Raw genomic sequence first — 26469 nt, 5'->3', positions numbered from 1 at the left:
TACTGACTGCTATCTTTTGGTATTTTAAGCATTGATTTATCAGAAAACTATACCTAAAAGGTAAAAAGTACCTTGGTTCAATTACTAGTAAATAGTTTATGCACAATTTTGCCCAAACAAGTCTCTTTGTCATCTCAAATTTGATTTTTGTACTTTTTACGAGGATAACGAGCACCAAGTTCAACTGAGAAGAGTTTTCTTCGAATTGAAGAATCACATACATTTACTTTTTACTCTTAACACTTATAGACATTTTTAGTTCATGATCAGTAGTTTTTCTGTTAGTTTTGGTAGTATGAATTAATGTAATTTCTATTTTTGCAATAAATTTTCTTTACTACTGCGTTTCCCTACACTGGAATTCATATATTTACACTCCTGTTTGTGAAAATTGCAACACTATGAAGGAAGCATCATAGTTGAATGATTTGCCTGCGGAAGAGTATTCCATATTGTTTGTATGCCCAACCAAAGTTCGTCTGTCAAAGCAACAAGACGAGGATCACGAGCGAGACGCCACCCAACAAAATCCCACACATGTTCAATCGGTGACATATCCAGGGAATATGCAGGCCAAAGAAGAAGCTGTACCTGCTGCGAATCAAGGTAAGATTTGACAGTCCTGGCAACATGTGGACGAATTCGGCCATCATGGTGCCACAAATTGAAGCAGGATTTCTCAGAAAAGACGACCTGCTGCCAATCAACATGCCAGCTCCCATGCACATTGGCCCATTGTAGCTGCAGGTGGTGACGGTTTTGTGTGAGAGGAATCCTGTATAAAGGAATCCCACGCAGCAGCAGACGTCTCCAAATTGATGAAGCATACAATGAAACACTTGTAGCTGTTGACAGGGGTAGAAGTGATCGACTTGTCACATATAGGACATTTTCCACAAAAAATATAGGTCAAATATAGGACACATTATATGAATAGTTTCGATATGAAAAAAGAAATAATACATACATATTATTTATTTATTCTTATCAATGATTTTGTTTAAAAACATCCTCAAACAAAATTATAACTTACACCTGAAATGACTTTCCTGTAGTTGAAAGAATAATTTTTGAAAAAAGTGTACTACTTTGTAGACAAAAAAAAAAAAAAAAAAAGAACAATGTGAAATTTATTGATAATTAACACAGCAACTCACAATTTTTGCAGGGATTGAAGTGTCACAAACATAGTTTATATAAGAGGCATTCCACGGTATTTTTGACATTATGTAGAGTCCGCAACGTGACCTTTTTTAGCCATAACTTTTTAATTTAGCATTTGATTTGCAAATTATTTTTATTTGAGCTGGTGTGTTGGTAAGAAAAGATCAAAATAAAATAATATGCTAATCACACAGTAAATTAAAAAGTTATGGCAAAAAAGGTCATGTTACGGACTCTACATAAATGTCAAAAATACCTTGGAATGCCCCATAAATAAATAAAAATCGTCTTTGTGTTGAGAACTAACAGGAAATAACCAATGCTTTGTAGCACAAATATACAGATATTTTGTTCAATAAAATTCCACAAAAAGAAAAGATTGCAAAAAGAGTATTAGAACATTCCGATCAGAAAAAGCACTGAACACAAAAATATACCCGCGAAAACAAAAACCGAAATAAAAACACGCTGGAAAACAAAACAAACTGCTGTTGCCAAACGCAAAATTCTAAAACCAACTTCAGAATTCGTTCTCGAAACTCCACCCACTACAATGACGTCATATTGCTGTAGCCAATGAGAGAAGATGCCTGTTGCAGGATTTAAGGAGTTGCGTTTTTTAATTTTAAATTCGTTTGCACACGTACTTTCGACGAAAAATCCGAAATCAGATAGTTTATTTACTGTTGTTTTAAAGAAATAAATGGATAATATAACTGGAATATTGGAAATATAGGACATTTCCCAAAAATATAGGAAATATAGGACGATTTTCGTACTTTTTTTGAAAATATAGGAAATATAGGATATATAGGACCACTTTGACCCCTGTGTTGACCATTGTGTTGCCAATTGTCTAGAAGAAGCTGTGCTGTTCATCAGCGCCAGGTGTCTGTCATCGCGAGCTGACGTCACATTTCGGGGTCCACTCCTGGATTTCCAAGTTGTCGGACCCTCGTCTGTCCACTGCTTCCAAACACGCATGATTGTGCTGCTGTTACGCTGCACACGAGCGGCTACTGCACAATAAGACAATCCAGTTTCACAAAGGCCAACAATTCTGTCCCGTTTGAATTCCAAAATTTGCTTAAATTTCGCTTTCGTCGAAGAGGGATAGTAAAGATTCAGTTAACGTTTATTCTAGCATATAACCACTGATAATCATACACGCCTCGTTACAGCCATCTATTTTATTTATATACGATTCGATTCGCCGCTCAGAGGGCGCTGCTCAGCATACGCATGCGTTACCAGTCTGCAACTCTAATCATTTACATATCATGCCCTACTTTATATTTCCTGCAGTTTTCAAATCACTCACATAAGTCCTTTGTGGTGTTGCAATTTTCACAAGAAAGAGTGTACAATTGAAATTCAAAGATCTTTTTATTCTTCACACAGATGCTTGCAAAATTTTTTGTTTTTAGCAATATCTTGTGGTGTATAGTGATTTTCTTGGATGAGACACTTTATTGCAGTTAGTTTTATGGAAAAAATATCACGTTTTTAGCTCATGATCACGCAATAGTTCTTTAACAAAAGAGAAAAAAACTGCCGATTATAAACTAATTGAAGCTGTGAAAAAATGCATTAAGAATAAAATAATACTGATGCCAACTCAAGGAAAGAAGGTAAAATCCTAGCACAGCAAGTTGACAGTTTTTTAATTTATTTTAATTCGATTGTTAATCAAAAACTTGCTTTATGGAATTACTTTCGATCAAATGTTTCTCTATTTTAAAAGTACCAACATATTGACAAAGTAATGTCCCCAAAACCACTCTAAAAAAGTGAAAATATGAGTAGAATAACAAAAGAAATTATCTTTCATGAATTATAGCAAGTACATGCAAAATTAAATTATGCAAGAAAAACTGAAAAAATCCCAATTATTCTAATAATTTTCACACCTCTGTATACTAGCTAAACTCGCGTAATACATCTGTACTCTATAGTTAGGGCAAATTTAACTTGACAACATTGTAAAGGCAGGGATCGCTAAGGATTTCGATATGTTCGCCAGTAAATTAGCCAAATTTTTAAAGTGTTAGCAAAAAATTCAAAAGTCTTAGTCAAAGATTAACTTTGACTCATTTTAATGTATTTTTGTCTGCAGAAATATGTAATCAAAGTGATATATAACTTAATTTTTGACAATTTTTTGAGGATAAGGACAGGGGTATATCCAGGAAATTTTGTCCGTTTTTAGGAATTTTGTCAGAAAAAAAATGCAAATTAAGTAGTTTTTACACAAATCATATGTAATGTTTCAAAGGAAAAATGGCTAAAAACAACTTAAAGTGATATTTATCATTCTTAAAAATATTTGAGAGTAGAAATAAAAGCTTTTAATAAAGTAAAGACTGCATTCCTATCTTACTCCGATGTTTCAGACATTGAACACAATGAAACAAACGTGCCATTCAACAAGGCTTCCGCCAACAATTTCTACTCGGTAGTATTAGGCATAAATGCCTGTTAATAACAACAGTAAATAATCCTATCTCATCATCTCACAACACCAATAGTAAAAGAATGTTTTTTCTTACTTATAATGTATTACCAATCATTCTGCATGACTGGGGTAAAAGAATCTTATCAGCACTCATTCACATAGGTCGAATCGACCGAATGTTTGTTTCACTTTCGTTCACCCTTGGCGGGAACTCCATTGTGGATGACGTCATAGACGCTTCTAGAAGAAATCTGAAGGCACGTGTGCTTAACGATAGCAGTGATGTGTCCGTTCACGTGACTCTGATATGCTAATGACCCGGGGGGATATTTAAACTGCTCGCGGCATATGTTCGCTCTCTTTGATCATCTCTCGTCGTGGTAGGCGGTCGCTCGTTCGGCATTCGAACTTGCTTGTTTGTGCCGTTCGCCCTTTATTAGAAATGATTAGCTGGACTTAGCTTATTTCCCAATGGTCTACTTCATCAAAGTTTTTAGTCAATAGTCATGCAGTTTGCGTTGCACTGTTAGTTATCTCATGCAGAAGTAGCATGTGGAGAGATTATGTTATTAATATTTATTTTTATCATTTACAGCATGTTTTTAACTATTTACATTATCGTTTAAATAAACTTCATGAAAGTTAGAAATAGTTTGTCAAGTTCTTATTTCCGAACTCACTCTGCTAGTATCAAAGAAACATTGGGGAGATATTATTAGATTAGAAATTCTCCCCAACACGGGTTATGTGCAGACCTAGTGAAAATATTTTTGGATAAGACTAGGAAATGATAAAGAGTGTACATGCATCTGTAAAAAGGCGGGGTTGTACTGCTGCCAAAAGTACATGTACCGTTGGATGATGTACATTTCGATATTTTTCAGAAATTTTTGAAAAAATTTTTTTGGAAGCTGCAAATTCGATGACCCATCTGAAGATGAAGTTATTGGAATGTTTGAGATGGGGGGCGACCAAGATAGAAGCGACTTAAAAGATTTTACCAAAATTCAAGAATACTAAAGTTTGATAAAAAAGAAAAATGGCAAATTTCGCGATTCAGATTGAAAAGCTCAACAACAAGAATTGCCTCGAATGGTCGACGAATATAAAGTTCCTTCTCATGTAACGGAATGTTTGGGACATCACTAACGGAAAAGAGAAAGAACCAGTCATTAATGAGAAGACGAATGTAACAGAAAAAGATGTGAGAGAATTTATTGTGAGGTAGCGAACTGCAGTCTCTCTAATCTTCTTGAATATTGAACAAAATCTAAGAAAAATAGTTGAAACTATAGAAGATCCAGTCGAATCTTTGAAGAAGCTAAAATTACATTTTTTTCCGGAGAATAGATGTATAAGTATGCAACTCTTCATTGAGCTGAATCAGTGCAAGAAAGAGAATGGAGAAAAGCTGAATTTATTCACGGCGCGTCTGCAGAGAATTTTCGACAAAATCAAAGTTGCTTATCCGAATTTCCCGGAGGACTGTATTTCTTTTAAATTACTGCAAAGTTTACCAGAAACGTATGATCATCTGATTCAACAGATTTTGATGAGGAAAAATGAAGATTTTACATTCGAGAAAATCCTGGTTGACCTAATTATTGAAGAAAACCGTCAAGAAATGAAAGAAGAGAAGACAAATGAGATGCAGGTTTTCCAAGTTAAATCTAAAATTCGATGTTACAAGTGTCATGAAGATGGGCATATAAGAAGCAGATGCCCTTATGTCAAAAATGAAGACCGTCAAAGATTGACTTCACAAGAAAGAAATAAAAGGGGAAACCAGCACCAATCCCGGAAAGAATGGAGGGATGAAGGTACGAGCCCAAGGAGTAGAAATCGCCGATGGAGTTCTAGAAGGAAGTTCCAGGAGCGTCGCCGATCACCTTCAAATAATAGATGTGAGTATCCTTTGTATTTCTTGTCAGAGGCAAATCTTAGTCAGACCCAAGATAAAGGGAATACATTTATTTTTGACACTGCCGCATCAAATCACTGTTGCTCAAATAAGAACTGGTTTAGGACATTTGAACCCCTAAATGATGTAAACATGGCTGTTGCCGTGAAAAAGCAAACTTTCCCGATTGAGGGAAAAGGGGAAATCAAAGTTAAGTTCGGTAAAAGAACTGTAATTCTCAAAGATGTAATGTATTCTCCCCGTTTGAGACGAAATATTTTGTCTGGCACCAAGTTTGACCAGGGTGGTGCAAAATTTAAAGGTGGGAGAGGTTTCGTGGAGGTTTCCGACAAACAGGGATTAATTTTTAAAGCTGAACTCAATAATGGAGTTTATAATGTTAATTGTAAAAAGTTTAAAAATTCTCCTAGTTCTAGTCATGTAAATAAAGAATCTTCGTTAGAATGCTGTCAAAGTGACATTGAAACTTGGCATAAACGCTGTGGACACGTCAACACTGAAAGTATTCGTAAAACTAGTAATCTTTCAGCTGTTCGTGGCCTACCTAAGTTTAAACACGTTAAATTAAACTGTGATGTTTGTAAATTAGGAAAATTTAAGCGTGTTAGTTTCAAGTCAATTGATAGAGTAAGAAGTACCCAGCCATTGCAATTATTGCATGTGGATGTTTGGGGAAAATGTGAAGTAGAGGGTAGAAACGGAGAAAATTATTTTTCTTTCTATTATTGATGACTATTCTAAAAGGTGTTCATTGTATCCTATTAAGTCGAAAAGTCAGGTTCCGGGAATTGTAAAACAACATATTCTGAGAGCCGAAAGATTTATCGGCAAAAAGGTTGTTAGTATCAGATCTGATAACGGGACGGAATTTGTAAATCAGGAACTAGACGGGTTCTGTCAGAATATGGGTATACATCATGAACTCACAAATGTGTACACACCAGAGCAAAATGGATTAATTGAAAATTTTAACCGTACAGTAACAAATAGCGCACGCGTTTTGTTAAAAGAAAGTGGTTTGCCAAACAATTTTTGGCCCGACGCGATGTTATATTTTGTATACACATGGAATAGGATTTGTCATTCAAGTCAAGAAAAGACTCCTTTTGAACTTTACGGAGGAAGAAAACCGTCTGTAAGACATTTAAAAGCATTCGGAACTACTTGTTTTGCCGGTATCCCACGACAATTAAGAAAGAAACTAGACCTAAAAGCCGAAAAAGGCGTTTTAATCGGATACGCGTTCAATCGTAAAGGATTTCGCGTTTATCTTCCAGACAAAGATAAAGTCATTGAAACAATCAACGTACCTTTCAAAGAGAATTCCTTTTTCAAGGACGAATTTACTTCCGAGCAGGAATCGCGCGGAAAAGAAAATACCCTTTTCTGGCCCCTTTCGCCTCAGGTAGAAGATAAGAATTCTTCGGAAGAAAGCGAAGATTCGAATCGCTTCAGAGAATTAGATGTTGAAAGTTGCTCTGAAGGGGGGGGGGGGGGGCGGAAAGTTCAGACAGTGAGGGGGATGATTCTAGTCGCAAACCAATGCGGGAAGCTAGGTGGATTTGGAAATTCGTCCCTAGACCTGATGGTTCAAGAAACGACGTATATTATTTTGAAAAGGGGAATAGCAAAAGATTAAGATCGTTGAATGATGTTCAAAAATATTGTCTTCGTGAAAACATAGCGTATGATCCGGAATTATTTAATTTTAAAGGCAATGATGATTTTCAGGGTGAAGTTTCAAATCAATCTAAAATTTTAACTCATGTTTCTTGACTAGACATAGAAATTCAAGTCCCTAGAACATATAAACAGTCATTAAAATCTAATGAAAGGGGGGAGTGGCAAAAATCAATGGAAATTGAAATAGGCACTATGCGTAAAAGAAATGTTTGGAATTTAGTCAAATTACCGGAAAATGTTAATCCTATCAGATGTAGATAGGTTTATAATTTAAAGAAAGGGGAAAATGGTGAAGTTTATAAAAGTAGACTAGTCGCTCAGGGGACTAATCAAGTGAGGGGACTAGATTTTGATCTAACCTTCTGCCCAGTAGTCTGCTTTAGTACCATTCGCTTTTTCTTTTCTTTATTGGTATCAAAAGAAAATTGGCTACATATCCAATGTGACGTTAAAAGTGCGTACCTATATGCTCCTATTGATGAAATAATATATATGAAGCAACCCCCAGGTTTTATTGAAAAGGGAAAAGAAAATTATGTGTGCAAATTGAATAAAGCTATATACGGCCTGCACCAAAGTGGTTGTCTGTGTTTTTATGAAATTGAAAATATATTGCTTAAAATTGGTTTTCATAAATTTTTATCATGTAATTGTGTTTATTATACTGATAATGTGATTTTACTCTTATATGTGGATGACATTGTGTTATTCAGTAAGAAGGACAGGGATATTAAAGATGCTTTGAATTTACTTCAAAAACATGTTGAAATTAAAATTTTAGGTAAAACTAAAAAGCTACTAGGTGTAGAATTTGAAAATGAAGGAAATGACTTAAATTTACATCAAACTGAATACATTCGTGTAGTTTATGAAAGATTTAGTAAATTTAAAATTCCTATTTCTTCTTTACCTATTAGTAAAGGATGTGTTTATTCAAAGTTAAATTGTCCTACTACTCCAGCTGAGATTGACGAAATGTCAAAATATCCATACAAGAGTTTATTAGGGTGTTTATCATTTATTTCTAGTAGAACACGTCCTGATATATCATATGCTGTTAACATTTTCAGCCAATTTCAAAGCAACCCAGGAATTGTACACTGGGATGGATTGTTGAAATTACTAGGATATGTTTACCATACTAAAGATTTAAAATTAAACTTAAAATGTGAAAATGTTCAACTTATAACTTTTTCGGATGCTGATTTCGCCACAAATAAAGATGATAGAACCTCATTAGGCGGTCAACTTGTTTTACTTGATAAAGCTCCAATTGAACGGCGCACGTTCAAAGAACGAAGCGTTAGCCTTTCAACGATGGAAGCTGAATTTATTGCCATGACCGAATGTGCAAAAGAGCTCATGTGGTTTGATCGTATAATTGACGAATGCATCAAAATAAAAATTGTTAAAAGTTAATATTAAATCTATTTTGTATGTGGATAATCAGGCTACGTTAGATTTTGTTAAATCGCCTATCGAAAATCATCGTAGTAAACACATTGATATCAAATTGTTTTTCATTTGGGACTTAGTTCATAAAAATATTTTTAACGTGAGATATGTCAAAAGCAAAGATAACATGTCGGACATATTCACGAAACCTCTCACCCGATTAGAAATTCAAAGATTTATAGAAAAAAATTTTTTGTACAAATATAATATAATTTAGAAACATTTTTTAGAAATTTTTGAAAATTGTTTAATGTACTTTAAATTTTTCTTCTTTGCATCATGTTTTGTGAAATGTTTTTGCAAGTTCTAACAATTTAATTGCCCACCTGAATGTTTCGGTGGCTTTTTCTCCCTATCAACCGGGTTGCGAACAGCTTTTTGTTACGTCTCGTTAAAAGTGAAAATGTAATTGTCAGAGTCTTCCCGGGAGTTAGGATAGAAGACGTTTATTGTTGCATGAAGGTCTATCGCGGGTGTATTTGTTTTTCATTTTGTGAGACCCTATTTTTGAATATTGGAAACACCACTAGTTCCCGTTAGAATTTGTAATTTTCCTTCATTGAATAAATAATGGTGCAAAAATGTTATTAAAAAATTTTTTTTTGAAGTTAATAAAAAAAAAAAATTTGAATTGGTAAAAATGAAATTTTAATCAGTTAAAATTATCATACAGTCTTTAAGTATAGATGGGAGCATTTTTTTGATTTAGATTTTTAGTGATCTATTTGTAAATGAAATGATTTAGTGAGAAATGGATAGTTAGTAAAAGAGCTTATTTACATTTCGTTATAAACATTTCTCAATATAAGCTTATACTATACTATTTTCAAGACTGTGATATTTTATATGCTGATTCGAACAGTTACTTTGGGTTTTTATTTTATATTTCAGATTAACCTACTGTCATCGTTATAAATAAAACTGGAAAACTGATTGAAAGGACTTTGATCAAGAATTTGTTTTCGAACTTTTGGTGAAAATTCGTGGAAAACGTACTATGAGTTACGACATACGAGAGAGTACGAAAGAAAAAAAAAGGACATTTCAAGCTGATTGTTCTTTGAAATTTTGAATTTTTTTTCAGCAAAGTGTATTGTTGTTTTTCTCAAATTTTGAGAATCTAGATCTATATTGGAAGTTCGTAATATAGAGTCAAGTTCATAATTTAAAAATTGTTTATTGTTTTTTTCTCATATAATTATTAATATGTGGAAATTGTGTTAGTGTCTAAATGAAGTCGAATTTTTTTGAATGTTTTCATTGTGAGATGATGAGAGGGGGGGCCTTGTTAGGAATAAATGCCTGTTAATAACAACAGTAAATAATCCTATCTCATCACCTCACAACACCAATAGTAAAAGAATGTTTTTACTTACTTATAATGTATTACCAATCATTCTGCATGACTGGGGTAAAAGAATCTTATCAGCACTCATTCACATTGGTTGAATCGACCGAATGTTTGTTTCACTTTTGTTCACCTTTGGCGGGAACTCCATTGTGGATGACGTCATAGACGCGTCTAGAAGAAATCTGAAGGCACGTGTGCTTAACGATAGCAGTGATGTGTCCGTTCACGTGACTCTGATATGCTAATGACCCGGGGGGATATTTAAACTGCTCGCGGCTTATGTTCGCTCTCTTTGATCATCTCTCGTCGTGGTAGGCGGTCGCTCGTTCGGCATTCGAACTTGCTTGTTTGTGCCGTTCGCCCTTTATTAGAAATGATTAGCTGGACTTAGCTTATTTCCCAATGGGTCTACTTCATCAAAGTTTTTAGTCAATAGTCATGCAGTTTGCGTTGCACTGTTAGTTATCTCACGCAGAAGTAGCATGTGGAGAGATTATGTTGTTAGTATTTATTTTTATCATTTACAGCATGTTTTTAACTATTTACATTATCGTTTAAATAAACTTCATGAAAGTTAGAAATAGTTTGTTAAGTTCTTATTTCCGAACTCACTCTGCTAGTATCAAAGAAACATTGGGGAGATATTATTAGATTAGAAATTCTCCCCAACAGGTAGCCATGCAGCGCACTCGATATCCAATCAGGGAGAGGCGCAAGTACAGTGGCGCAAAAAGGGGAGAGGCAAACGTCATCATTCCACCGATCCAATGGACAGTAACGCTCCGATCCGATGCTAATGCGCATGCGTGCACCTCATTCCACTCGGAGTGGTCTGAGGATAACAACAAACAACTTTCAGTGATTGCTAGTCTGGGAGTTTTGTGATGAAAGGTTCGTTTTTAGGGGTTTGAATTTTGCAAAGGGTTCGTTTTTACAGGTCCGAATTTTGTGAACGGACCTAATTTTTATCCAGATTGACATCTTAAGGGAGATTTTTTTTTCTTCTGTGTATATTTTAGAGAACTTTCTGTTTGCCAATAAATTCGCCAAACTGGAATTTTTTGCACCGAATTTACGATTTTATCGCATTTGGCGCATTGGCGAATGCTTACTGCGGTCCCTGAAAGGCTATGCAAATCCTAATCATAGCAAAATGATGCTGCCAGGTTGGGTTTGCCCCAACCATAGTGTCATCTGTTCAGAATTTTGAAAAAATAGCAGAATAAACAAATACTTTAGTAACAAATAAATACCTTTGTACTTGAAAATTAAATGCATGAATTACCATCGTTTTGATGCACAAAAATTGCAAATTACTGCAGAAATGTGTTTCGGAGTTACAAGGCATGACTTTTTCAATGCAAAGTGTGAGCTTTTGGATGAAAAGTCATGACTTTTACGATATTGACTTATTCTTGCCTACTAAGTTAAATACGGTAGACTCTCGTTTTATGTGAAGGTTAGGTTCCACGGAAATGCCGCCTAAATCGAAACCGTGTAAATTGAGACCTAATAGGAATGTTAAAATAGGGGTTAGGTTTCGTAGATAAAAAAAATACTTCATTCTAGTGATGATTAATTGTTAAATAACATTAATGTGTACTTATATCGATACATATGCACAACATGCACAAAGAAAAAAAACTAATTTCGTGTTCTGTTTATAAAAAAGAGCCAGCTATGATAGTCTTTTAGCATTTATTAAGAAATTTTCTCGAATTCTTTGCAGAGCATTAACACATCCATGATCACTTGCGTCATTTCCATGATAGGATCTTCCTTCACTAACAAATCAGAAAGATCATTTCTATTGTCTAGGGACGGCTCAAAAATTTCAATGTGAACGTTTTTGGTTGTGAGTCACCGACGTAGGTATCCTCGTTGGTTTTGGCCTCCCTTGTCACTCCTAAAAGTTTTTCTTATAGTGAGTTCTGAACTGTGTGAGTTTAATAACTTTACTTCTGGAAAGAGCTTTGAAACCAATCACGTATAAATTTTTTTCAAATAAAAAAATAACCGACTTCAAAAAACAAAGAGGTACTAAAAAGTAAAAAAAATTGGTCATACTTGCATATGATTTCCTACCTAAACGTATAAATCAAATTTATTTTACAATTCCAGTATGAAAATCAACTAAACTAAACACCCAATTATAAAATAAACACTGATGTTAATTACTATACTATGAATTATTATAATACCTAGCTAATTATATACGATTTCTTAATTTTTAATAACCATTTGAAGTCGGGGGCCTCCTATAAACTGCTACATAACGTAACTGAGTAGGTTTAGTTTTAAAGACTTTTGCTTTTTGTTAAATTAGTGTGAAACTCAGGATTTAGTGGTTTGTCAGTTACTAATTTGCTACATGAGTAACAAATACATTAGTAAGACTATAATTAAAACTAACAGGTGGCGCCATGAAATCAAACATCGCGATGCTTAAGAATTAAATATTGTTCAAGACAAGATTCCTCCGTCGAAAAATGCACCGTTCACGCAAAACCACATGACCTGTGACGTGTCTCGCAGCAGACGAAAGCTGGTCTACGTAACCACAACGTATGAAATTTAAAGTTTCCTTGATTTCTCAGAGAGCCCACATCAGATCCAGACAAAATGAACATGGGACTATCTGGAAAGTATACCCTTCCAAACAAAAAAATTATTTTTCAAAGCGGTCCAGTATTCTTGGAGAAATACGAAAACAGACATAATAAGTCGCAAGACGAAATCATAACCTCCTTTTTTGAAGTTAGTTAAAAATGTCTCCAGTGGCCCAAACTGGATTATTAGCATGACAAAATGCAGTTCATTACGTGTAATATGCAATCTTTAGGAGTTTGGATTTTGAAAGAGGGGAAAATATTATCTGTTTGCATCGTCGCATCCGTGTAAAATCGAAACTCATCCGCGCAAAATAAAATAAAGGTGTCAAATATGAAACCGCGTAAAAAAACCCATGTAAAATGAGGGTCTACTGTAAATAAAATTAGATAACTAAATCCATTTACTTCACCAAATGATCCAGATCCAAGTTTACAAATCACTTCAAAGCATTGATGGAAATATAACTTGTCACTGGAAGAATCATACAAAGATGATAGAGCTTAATAGAGTTAAGATGCAAACAAGTACAATGAGAATATGTTAATTATGGGTGGAACTCCTTCAACATTTATTACTCTCAGAGATAAAAATTACTATTCTTTCCTGGTCTTCATAAAATTTGAAAATTAATGCATTTGTATAAAATAATAGATTTTCAAAAAAATTTTCCACCCCTCCCCTGCACATTTTTGGTATAACCTAGTTTCATCTGTGGCAGGTAATTGTTTGTACGATTTTCTGGCGTATGTGCGTAATCCATTTCCAATAATAAGCGACCCTTTTTTAGCTTTTACATGAATATTGTTATCAACATACAGTTATTTCTTTAGCTATAGTAAAATGTATGCGATTTTCATTGGTATTTTTGAGCTTTGCCATACACTAGCACTGTGTTTACCTAGTTTGCACAGGGCTGTGGCGTCCCCATGTGCAAGGTCGTGCAGAGCACGGCGCTGCCAGAGCTAAAAAGGCGCCGAGCTCTACCCATCAAAATTGCTCCAAATGAAGGACAAAAAAACTCTAACCAAAAAAGTAAAATTGAATTCTTTATTATAATTAATGGTGGCGTTCATATTATACTGCTCATTGAAAAATTTAATTCATCTCGCTGAAAATCTTAAAGGAGAAATTATTGACTTGTGTCTAAAAATGCTATTCAAAAGCTCAATCTCTTACACTGAAAACAAGCAACTTTAATTAATGCATACATTAGCATTTTCCTTCTTAATGTGGAGCCGTGACTGCTATTTCGGTATGTCTATAGTACACAAGGCTGAGCATACGAGGCAGGTGCAAAAAATTTGCTAACACCCATTTAGGTTCTTGCAGTGAAATACCTTGTATATTATACCTTGTATTTTATAATTTGCAATTGTAGTGTTTTTGTAATTTTTTATTCGTGGTACTTCTACCGCTTCGTATTATCATACATAAAAAATATAGTAAGCACATTTGCATATTATTTAGATGTGGGTAATATTTATATATTGTAGACAATAATTTAGGTTAACTTTTTAGTTCCGAAAAATAACGACTTGACCATAATTACTTGATTTTCCCCTCCCTTTATTTCTTTAACTATTTGTGAACTAAAGTTTTTTTAAAAAGCTTTGAGGAGATTATGTACTTGTCTTTGATATTAAACTCAATGCCTTTTTAACGGTTCCGTATTTTAGCATTTTTGATTTTATTGGAAATGATTTTTTTTTCAGGTTTTAAGGGGGAATATCCTTCACCTTAATTTAGAAATCTATTCAGTACTCTGTTGTCATGATTTCACAAGCATAAAACTTTGAATAATTAGGGGAGAGTGGGGCTAGAAGTTCCGTTTTTTAAACAAGCTCAAAATTAGTTATGAAAACGTAGTTTTAGAGTTATTATTCTGAGATTAAAATAGAGTAATATATGCCCCTATGATGTAACAAATGTTTTTTGTGTAGTATTTTGAACGATTTTTTTAATAATTAATTTTACAGTCCCAAAAGTCGAGAAGGAACAACATGCTCTTTCTTGGGGCTAGTTGTTACGCGGGTGGGGCAAGATATTCTGATATCAACACGACGATGTTAAATGATGATGATTTCGAGATGAATATTGTTTTGAGACAAATAGTTTGTTAAAGGTCTAATTTGTGATGAAAAAATAATTTATGATTAAAAACAAGTATTTATTTAAAGATTAATAATCGATATTGCCCGAATATTCAAATGTTTTTCTTAAACTTAGGTTCAATTATCACCCTTTAAGTACAAATACATATATTAAGGCACAGTTAATAAGTATAGTAATATTATAATATATTAACATGGTAAAATATAATAGGAATAGAATAATGTAGTAAAATGAAATAAAATATTTAACAGCTTCTGTAAAGCTGTTAAATATTTTATTTCATTAAGTCTGTCTGTAGCTAATAAGCTACGATAACTAGTTCAGTCTGCAACCATAGCAGAAAACCATCTTTGATTATAACTGATTCGATACCTCGCAGATGATCCATAAACGAGGTTAGTGCAAATGATGACAATGAACTCCCACTTAGACCCTGGGTGGATATTGTTTTTGCGTTTGTAAGTTTCTGAATGTATCTAGAAAATACTCATTTTAACTTAACATGTGCAAGATCTATTTTTAGACATTCCAATATTATTTCGTTCTTTACCTTTTTTACCCAAGACATCAAATTCTCTTCGGTCACTGAAACCTGACTAGTTGAAACCCGATTCTTACATCCAAACTCCAGAAATTTGTAAACGCGTGACTGAGCCAATTTTGCTAGAAAAAATTCGCCTGCTTTACACGTTTTTGGCGTAGCCTAAGTTTATTTGATTTGGTTGATCTGTTTGTAGGATTTTCTGTGTTCGTTTGCAGGAATGAGGAATTCTTTTTTCTTCATTTTTTTTTACTTTTACGTACATTTTCTACATAGTACAATTGTCACTTTTAGTGTTACTAGTTTAATCGTTTGCCTCTAGTCTCGTTTTGTAAGTTTGAATGTATGTCAGTGTTCTTGATTTTTATTTGCTCTTGTATGTATTAGTGCTGTTTTTCTTACCTATTGTGCAACAAACAAATGTTCGCGAAATTCACTTTTTCGCGGTTACCCTGGCATCCTATTCCGCGGGTAACCAGGAGTACATGCATGATATTTTAACTACCATTTTTAGCGACTGTTGCAACTACCTTTCTCTGGATTAAGAAGAGGAAGATTACTTGCGTTTTAAATTTTACACCTCCGATAATGAAAGTCCAACACAGATCAGGCTTAACTCACAAAGAACAAGCTACAGTCGCTGGCTAATGACGGCTAAACAGGTAAAGCCTAGACAGATCCACTTGCGTAGGATATTATCAGGGCCACGACGTCCCTAGGTGCAAGGCCATGCGCTGCATGACGGTGCCAGAGTCAAAAAGGCACCGAGCTCTACTAAGCAAATATGCTCCAAATGAGGGGAGGGGGGGGGGGGGAGGTAAATATCTCCAACCAAAGAAATTAAAATTGAACTTTCTATTACATCCAGGACAAGTATGAACCAGGAATCATTAGAGCTAAAATTGGCGAGATACTATTTTTCCCCTGCAAAACATGAAATCCAGAAGAGTTGGCAGGTATGGCATATTGTCAGAAAGATAATCTGAGTTTTTCTATAGCAATCAAGTTTGTCTGAACAACAATAATAGTGATACAAAATATAAAGTAAAATAAACAGATTTATTCCAATGTCTAAACTTAATTAATCTTATGTTTAATCCTAATGTTATTTTCTTACGATGTAGTGGTAACAAAATAATTTTCAACAACAGTATAACCCTGATTTAATACTTAACAAGGGACAGGAAAAAGTTATAGTTAAATCAAGGATATCATTAAATCACGGAGCATAGATATTCAATGCAATCAAATCCGTATCAATGAAATGTATTATTAAATTGATAAAATCGTTAAATGAAAGTTATATTGTATTTGCTTTTAGAACACTCATGAGCAAAATAAAACATTAAAAGTTAGTGCTATATGGGCAAATTAAAGTTTTGAGTCTAAGACACACAATTTTTTTTATCGGTTTCTTAAATATAAAGAAAATATCTTTTTAGAGTTAATATCATCTCAATTTTTTTTAACACTGTATAGAACAAAAATAAAATTCAATCTTTTAAAGTTCATAGTTTTATATCTATACCATGGCATATTCAATTTAAGTTTTGTACCATGTCATTTGTAATATCGACTTTATTATAGTTATGGAAAAGAAAATAATCTCACAAATGGATAAGAATGCCCAATTGAGTGATTACTCAATAGATGTCGAGACTAAATATAAAGGATACATGATTTTGAATCTAAAAAACTAATGCTCTGTGCACGTTCTGAATTATGTGATTTGGTTGAAAATAAACGACTGACAGACGATGAATTTCCATGAAGCTTTTGTCGAGGAGTAGGAGGAGGTTTTGAAGCACTTGAATTGGACTTATCCTAAAGAAGAAAACAATAATAATAATAATAATTCATCATAGTCTTTTAGTTCAAATAAATGACAATAAAAATACAGCAGAAAATAGTTGTTTTTTTTAACACTAAATTGGCCGATATTCCATTATGCCTAGAATGGCTGGAAATGGTCAAAATGACCATTCTTTAAAAGAAGTTGTAAATGTTGTATAAAAATGTACTATAAAAAATGTACATAACAAAGAAAAGTCCAACCGCGTAAATTGAGACCTAATACTAGTGTTAAACTAGGGGTTTGTTTCTGTAGGTATCAAAATACTTCATTCTAGTAATGACTAATTGTGTAATAAGTTTAATGTGTACTTATATCGACTTTTATACACTACATGCATAAAGAAAACATAAATTAATTTCATGTCCTGTTTATAAAGAGGAGCTGGCTATGACAATCTTTTGGCAGTCATTAAGAGCATTAACGCAGCCATTATCATTTGTGTCATTTCCATAATAGAATCTTTTTTCTCTAACAAATCAGAAAGATCATTTCTGTTGTCTAGGAATAGCTCAAAATTTTTAATGTGAGCGTTTTTGATTGTGCATCATCGACGTTGGTATCCTCGTTGATTTTTGGTCTCCTTTGTCACTACTAAAAGCTCTTCTACTAGTGAGTTCTGAACTGTGTGAGTTTAACAACTTAAAGAGCTCTGGAACCAATCTCATAAAATGTCTCCAGTGGCCCAAACTCGGTTATTAGCAAGCCAAAATGCAGTTGATTACACGCAATCTGCAATCTTTAGGAGTTTGGATTTTGCAAGAAGAGAAAATTTTATCTGTTTGCATTTGCCGCATCTGCGTAAAACCAAAACTCATCCACATAAAATAAAATTAAGGTGTCAAATCTCAAACCGCGTAAAACGAGGGTCTAATGTATGTGTCTGTGCTTTAGAACTTGCCAATGTGCGAAAAATATGTGTTTTCTGTCTCGTGGCCCATCCTCTCTTATAAAATTATGAAAACAGAAAATATTTATGTAACTCAGTGCTCTTATAAAAAAAAAATAATAATGCCAAATTTTCACCTTTCAAAAGACTTTTTTATATACCAATTATAATAAAAGAAAGTCTCACATATGAATGGTGGAAGAATCAATAAACATTAATTTTTATGACAATCTTCATTATTAAAATATGTTAAAAGAGTATTTTCATACCAAGGCTTTTGATTATTTTACTTTTCTGTGACAAAAAGTAGTATTCATAAATGCATTAAACCGTGTGAGAAAAAATCTGTACAATGGGAAACATTTAATGTTTTTCTTTAAACCTACTTGTCCTGTTTTGATAACTGTTGTCACTGATACATTAGGTAAATAAATTACATGATTTGTAACTTTTTTAAAAAATCTTTAAACAAAATATGTATTGATCTTTTGATTTTTAAAGTTCTGTAATGTACATCAGACTTGTGATTCATTTGTAGATACAGCAAAATACTTTCCATGTTTAAGAATGCATGACTTTAATTTTACTTTTTTATTTATTGTAGATAGCCATGATTCTGAAGAAATTTATTTACAAGAATTTATTCTTGGTAATTTGTAATTAATAATGTCTAAACTATCATAATAAATATTATTTCTTTGATTATTTATACCAAGGCCCATTTGAGTGTTGTATTGTTTATAATAGTTAAAAATTTCCAAACAATATTCTCCTTTAGAAATATCTACCTATGAGGAAATGAAATTACAATATTTACTTTTAATTATTCAATTCATTACAAAGAATTTAGGTACAAATATAAATATTAAACATTCCTTAAAAATTAATTGATAAAATCTTCATGATTTTCCTAAAATAAAATTGATTTTGTTACAAAAAGTGTTTAAACCAAATAAACCCAGTTTAAACCAAAAAAAAAAAAAAAAAACTGGTTTAAACCAAAAAAAAAAGATTTTTTTACCAACCCTGTTTTCTATGGAATTATCTAGCAAAAATATAAACAAAAGTCACAGCCATTTTGACCTTGTCACTCAATAGGTATATTTAAAATTTGCATAGAAATGAAATTAGATAAATAGATAACTTTTTTGGTCAGAGGTGTTTATCAATATTTAAGCAAAGCCAAAACAAATTAAAAGTAGACAGCCTGTCGAGGAGGTTGATCAGGAGCTCGTTTTCAGTCGATCGCAACAACATTCTGGAACTTTTTTTTTTTGGCAGAGTATATATACCATTAATAAACATAATTTTATGTAAAAAAACTCAACTTATAAAATAAAAGTTATTCAAAACATTTTTAGAACTTTTTACTATAACTGGAAGTGCCACAATTTCTAATATTTAAGAAATTTTTTGTTTTTTGTTTTGACCTATTATTTAAAAAATATCCACAAAAGTTACCACTATTCTACAGATCAAACTTGAGTTTGAATGTCATGCAAATTTTCAAAGTAGGAAAATACTGTTTTGAACAACATATTACCAATGACCAATGGCACAAAGAGGGAAGATCGCACTCCCCCCAAGTCGATCTTGATGTTCGCCGAACTTGGAAAGTAGATCAGCACAGAATTTAGGTTGCTGATTGCTGCTCTAGAAGGATATAGCTATCTTTGTTATGTTTTCTAATAATATCATAGGGAAAATATAAAGTAATAACATTTCAAATATTAATTTTATTCAAACTGAATCCAATTTCGGCATCCATATTAACAACTAAAATACAACTGAATAATCATCATAAGCATCTTTGTTCTTAAGATTTGGCAACTCCAACTGTTGCCATTCATAACTTCAATAATATGTTACACCTCCCTTTTCAGATTACACATAGTCCCTCAAGTAGGAAGGTCGCCTAACTACCCTCCCACTACAAATAATATAGCTCGTATTGTTAATTGGTCCTTGAGCTACATTTTGTCTATTTTGATTTACTATGGTGTTTGGAGGATTTTAGTCAGACTGATACTAATACTGTCAGAGTTGGGGTCATAAGTAGTTTCCATTGAATTTTTACATTTTCTTAAATGATAAGAATTCCTTCTGAGTAGTCTCCAATTTTCTGTCTTAACTAAATATGACCTAGGTGAACAATGTTTTTTTTTTTTACAATCTGTGCCTTTTCCCAGTGACTATTCACTCTTATAAGAACATTTTCTCCTTCAGCAAAGTCTGGTCTGTGCTTAGCATTCATATTGTAATACTACCGCGTTTTCTTTCTAATAACTTCAAATTTCTCTTTGCAATTTGTTGCTATTTTCGGCTTCAAGAAGGAGTGCTTAGTTGGCAATCTAGTACGAAGACATCAACTCATTAATAGTTGAGCGGGTGATGTGTTTGTTCCAGTGATTGGAGTATTTCTGTGCTCTAACAGAGCTTCTTGACTGTTATCTGCTCCAGATTTACGAATAATATTTTAAGCTATTCCTACGATTTTTTCTGCAAATTCATTTGATTTTGGATAGTGGGTACTGCTATTAATGATTTCAAAGCCCCATTTTCTGGAAAACTCCTCCATTTTAATACTTGCAAACGGCATATTATCACAGATAACTTTCTGCGGTATAACATGAGTTGAAAACAGTTCTTTTAATTTTGGTATTATTTCATTAGCAGTTTTATTACTCATTCTTATTATATCTAACCACTTTGAAAAATAGCATCCCACAACTAAGAAAATTTACACCCGCATACTCACATTTGTCGATCCCTATTTTTCGATATGGCAAGTTTGGAACTTCGGGACTAGAAAGAGGCTCTTTGACATTTTTAGATTTATACATATCACAATTTTCACATTTTGAAATCATAATTTCAGTATCTTAGTTGCTTCTTGGGCAAAAAATTACTTGTCTGGCTCTTGCTTTTTCAATTCCACAATGTGTAGTGTGAATCACATTTAACATTTCTTTCCGAGGCATTTTGGGACAATAACTCTATCATTCATAAATATTAAACTCCCATTTACACAGATTTCATTTCTATATTTAAAATAATCACAAGCCTCATTTGGAATTTTGACTTTGCTTTCCAGTCATCCTTTGATACAAAATCTCAGGACATGAGACAATTCTTCATCATTTAGTGTAGCAGCAACAAATTCTTTCAGCTTATCAGAACTAATTTGTACATATCTTTAAACTGTGAACTAGTTCTGTCATTTCAGCATCATCTACAACCAGGGTTGGCCAGATTGGACCCAATGGTTTTTTTTTTTGAAAAAACCCATTATTTAGTCCACTTTTGGGTTTTTTAAAATTTTCTAAGTTGTTTTCAAAAAAAATAATTAATTTAAATATGTTCACAATTTAAACTTCTTTTTTATTTGTTCTTCACCACAGGTAATGAACATGAAAAATGAATTTCAAACTTTAATAGTATTTCTTAACTCTTAAAAGCATTAAAAAAATACTTCAAATATTTTAAATAAATATATTTAACTTTTTTCTTTTACTGGTCTCACTAAATAACTCAAATTATCCTGACTAAGTCCTGTCACGTCCAATTTTCTCAATATTTGTAGATTGTACAGAGGAAACGACTCCAGCTAATAGGCTTTTATGTGAATTATTTTCCGCAAACCAACACGTCACAAATCTCCAATAAATAAGGTTTATTTTTTTTTTAGAAATTAACAGATTTTACAAACGGTCGGATAGAAAACATAATAGGATGTACAGTATTTTTTTTCATTATCTTACAAAACAATTTAATATTTCTTACTCCATACACGGAAATAGAAAAACAGACAACATAAAATTCAAAGAAATGTCTTGATTAAGCTGGAATTCAGTAAAAAGGGATTTAAACTACTTGAGGTTCTACAGTAGTTTTGCATAACAAAATGAAATACAATAAAGTAAAATGCAAAAAAAAAAATGTAGGTAGCAATTAAAAACAAACAAACAATAGAGTTTATCACTCGAGAAGTAAATCTGCCTTAACTGTAGGTAATTATGGAAACTAAAAAACCTGAAACTTCACCATTCGTGGGTTTCGTCGTCTTTTATACTTTTCTTCAGAAAACGCTGATTTTTCCAGCTTCTTTTTTCCCCCTAGACAATTTTTGTGCTTTGTCCATATACTTGCTAGGACTCGACCGATGCATCGGCGCCGATAGTTCAACAATTAAGCCATCGGCATCGGCGGCCGATGCTAATTTGCAGGAAACATCGGCCTTAAAAACATCGAAAAGCCGATGGAATTGGCCGATGTTTTCGAAAAAAAAAAAAGAAAGACCTTTGCTGTTTTACTTTTTAATGCAAAGTAAAGTGAGTTATTCTTTTCATATAAAATTGTTTACTTAAACTTCAGTATGAATTTCTATTTTAGTCACCCCTGAAAGAGTTTTTAATACTGCATTCAGATACCAAACAAGTTCATTATTGCCTTGTTTCTTGCGGCTGGATGTACGTATGTACAGTAGAACCTGCCACATCCGGATCAATGTGGCGACAGACCGATCCGGATATCAAAAAAATCCGGATATCAAGGCTGCATTTAAAAATAGCTGTATTATAAAGTTTTCAAGCTGTATTTCTGTTCTTATAAACAAAATTTAAAGTTTTAAACGTTTATAAACTTAGTAGTATGTACACACAATATGCTCCATAGAAAAACAAAAGGTTATGCAATTTATTTACAAAAAGTTACACATCACAGTTATTGTATTACCAAAAATTTACTTAGTTTATGAAAAAGTTAGTTATTTTCTGCTGCTTTCCACACTGTGCACGTTTTTTTGAAGCCATGTCTCTCATCCTTTTTAAGAGCATCACGTCACTTGCACAAGTATCTTCTTGACTTTGAACGTAGGACAGTAGAGCCTCGAACGACTTGAAAGCTTCTGAATGGCTCATTACGTTTACGACCGGATTTTTGTCAGTGCTTTCATCCCCTTCGCTCTCTGAGTTTGTATCATCATTCTTGCACACTATGTTCAATATATCGCCGTCTGTTAATTCGTTCTGTTCGTCGGCACTCAACCACTCGTTAACATCGTCTTCCTTCATTTTTTTACATCCCGGCAGGTTCTTTACCAGTTCAGCAATCTCGTCTTCGGCGGAAGTTCCATTGCTACCTTCCTCTGGTTTCTCCCCCGTAGATTCATCAGATGGTTTGGGTAACTTCCTCCATGACCATACCATTGTTATTGGTTTTATGTTATCCCACGCTTAGGCCACCCACATCACCTCATCCAACATGTCCACTTTTTTTAGAGTCTCTGTAACGATTTTTCCTTCATTCATTCCAGCAATCAAAACCGTCAGTAACTTTCGTCGATAGACACGTTTTATAGATTCTATAACACCTTGGTCCATAGGCTGACAGAGGGATGTCACATTTGGGGGCAAAAAAAGACACTTTATTTCGCCATTTATTTCTTCTTTCGCCTGTCGCACAGTTCGAAAGAAAGAAATACTTTGACTTTTTCTTACTCAAAAATTGAAAATTTGTTCTGCGAACCGTCCGGATATGGGGAGGTCCGGATGTGGCAGGTTTTACTGTATCTCTCATAAGTCATAACTCTAAAATGGTAAGCTGTAGAAGGTTAAAATTTCGCATGTGGGGTGTGCGTACGTTCCAGTTGTGCACTTCCCTTTTTGTTTTCGATCGGATGTTCTAAAAAGCCTATTTACTCTTTTTTTGTGGCTATTAATTACCTATTTCAACACAAAACTAATACAGCGTCTCAGACAGACGATCATTTGGTGATACAATCTATAACAAAAAAAATCGACGCACCAAGAAGGAGTGATCCGATTGAGACGAAAATTGGTGGATAGGAAGACAATGTACAGAATAGTAAATGATTAAATTCTTAGAACAATTGAATAGTTTATGTCAGAGTTACGGTAACAAGTTCAATACGGTATTGACCCGCCTCTAGCCTAAATACAAGCTGAAGCACGACGTGGGAAACACCGATAAAGCTCCCGGAGGTTGTCCTGCGGTATTTCCGATCAAATTCGCTCCAATTGTCGGACGAGGTTATCAACATTCCTTGCCAGATGCAATCGCCATCTCATCATATCCCAGACATGCTCGATGGGAGAGAGATCTGACGATCTGGGGTCACGGAAGAGTTTGACAAGCTTGCAGATAGTTTGTAGCAACACATGCCGTATGTTATCTGGCATTGTCCTGCTGAATACCAGCCGAGGGTACTGCAAATGGAACGGCAACAAAACAGGTCTTAGGATGTCGTTGACGTACCACTGTGCAGTAAGTGTACCTCTAATTACGACCAAAGTTGTCCAGTTATCAAAGGAAATGGCACCCCAGACCATAATGCCTTCTTGAGTGCCAGTGGTGCGTGCAAAAGTGAAACCAGGATACCTCCTCTGCCCTGGGTTTCTCCAAACACGTCTTCGATGATCGTCATGACACAGTTGGAAGTGGGATTCATCGCTAAAGACTATACATCCCCTGTCGGCACCATTCCAACCTGATCGAGTCATGCACCACTGTAATCTGGCTCGGCAGTGTGTAGGCGTCAGGGGCAGATGGTGAAACAGTCAGCGCGAGCGTAGATTTCATTGTCCCAATCGTCTGTAAATGGTCATGATGGACACTCGTGTTTAGGTTGAACGTCTGATAATTCATAGAGATGAAGAAAGCGCTGTGACAGCTGATCGGACATTCACTGTGTCATCACGATCTGTTGTGACCCTAGGTTGACCGCTAACATCCTGACGCTGAACTCTGCCATTTTCCACTCATCCTTGCCAGCATCTTCGAATCGCCACAACGCTTCGACTCAAATGACGAGCGATTCTCCGATTTGACCAACCGGCCTCTTTCAAACCAATGATATGAGCTCGTTAAAACTCTGACAGTTTTTCATAATGAGCACGAACTATGCGCCGAGGCATTTTTAAGTTGTTGAGAGGTAATCTGAATCGCAATCAAACCAAAAGTTTTAACAACTATTGAAGAACTGCTCTTTATATACATCTGCTGGATGCGCAGTTTCGATGCGCTGGAGATCAAACTATTCATTCATTGGACACCAAATTTTAATCACTTGCACATTTGGTCAAAACAATCATGCATACAAAATTTCAAAGCAATCGATGATTGCTTCTTGATGCGTCAATTTTTTGTTATAGAGTGTATTTTGCTGAATTGGAGACCATGGAAACAAATATGAGATGGCGAAACCGGTTTTTGTGTCATTTTGTTAGATTCTCGTTGAACCGACGGTAATTTTTAGAACACTTGCGTGCCTACCTCCCTTTCCCTATATTTCTGAAATTGCACTTCTCGAGTTGCACTTCCGAGTTGTTTAAAACTAACACCATTCATAAAATTGGAGATTTCTTTTTCAAACTTAATCTATTGTTTAGGAAGAATTTAGAGCATTAATGTAAGAAACTGATTAAAGACGTTTTGAATGGTGACATAATTCGGAAATCAAAAGGACTTATGAATTTTTTCTTCGGAAGTGTTGAAGTCGACTCAGAAACTCTTCCGAGGCGTTGGTGGTAGCGGTTCTGTACTAAACTAATGAAGCCGAAGTTGGAAAGAAAGTTTAATGCTGTGAGTTACTCCAAAATCAGCGGGTGCCCCCCCCCCCCACTCCTCTCTCGTCATTTCAAGAATTTCTTAAATATTTTGTGATTATTTATTTTGCTCAAGAAATGTCATTTAGTGTATTACTCATTCTAGTTTCATCTTTATTTCGTAATGCGCCATCTTTTTTGCATCATTTACAGCGATCGATTTTTTTTCTATTGTAAGTAACTATTTTCATGTATTTTTATAAAATCAATGAACGAGTTATTTTTGTTTTCATCATATTTTTAATAATATGTTATACAAAAGTTTCAAGAATTTTCTATTAAGCACTTTTTTAAATTTCAGCAAATTATTGTTAAATTGAAAAATTTAATTTGAACTTGTTTGTAGTGCTTCATAAAAGATTTTAAACAATCAAATTGTTCAATATTATGTGTGCAAACATCAGATCAAGTAGTATTTGTATTCAGTTATTATTAAGTTGGAGTAAATATCGAGTTTGTTTATTGTAGCTGCGTTTTAAGAACCTCACTTTTTTCACTGCTATTTCTTTTTTCAGAAAAATTTATGTCACTGTTATAGCTTTTATGAAAAATTCAACTTTTTCTATTCATAAATTTTAAGAAAGTATAAAAATATTCCTACAATGATTTAATATTGTAATTTATCCGTTACCTTTTTTGTTTAATTTCATGACTAAAAAATGTCTACGTGCAATCTTTCCACTTTAATTGTGTAATTTGTTGAGGGTTTCATATTTTTATTCTTATTATTTTTTTTTTTTTTTTGAATGATTAAACAACGTAATTAAAAGTTCTTTAACTATGTATAGTGTACATAATCCATACATTA

The 26469-nt window shown here is 33.8% G+C and overlaps 1 protein-coding gene across 1 annotated transcript in view; it reads right to left on the bottom strand.

Moving 5' to 3' along the window:
* The window catches only part of LOC129234668 (membrane-associated tyrosine- and threonine-specific cdc2-inhibitory kinase-like), a 124506-nt gene that overhangs the window by 89123 nt on the left and 8914 nt on the right, over window positions 1-26469 (bottom strand). The window contains 2 exon segments of the mRNA XM_054868710.1: window positions 13047-13141; window positions 16972-17119. Coding sequence (XP_054724685.1) covers window positions 13047-13141; window positions 16972-17119 — 243 coding nt within the window.

This window comes from Uloborus diversus, chromosome 1 (genome assembly GCF_026930045.1).
Source record: "Uloborus diversus isolate 005 chromosome 1, Udiv.v.3.1, whole genome shotgun sequence".
Taxonomy (NCBI): Eukaryota; Metazoa; Arthropoda; class Arachnida; order Araneae; family Uloboridae; genus Uloborus; species Uloborus diversus.
This window is presented reverse-complemented; position numbering and strand designations above follow the sequence as displayed.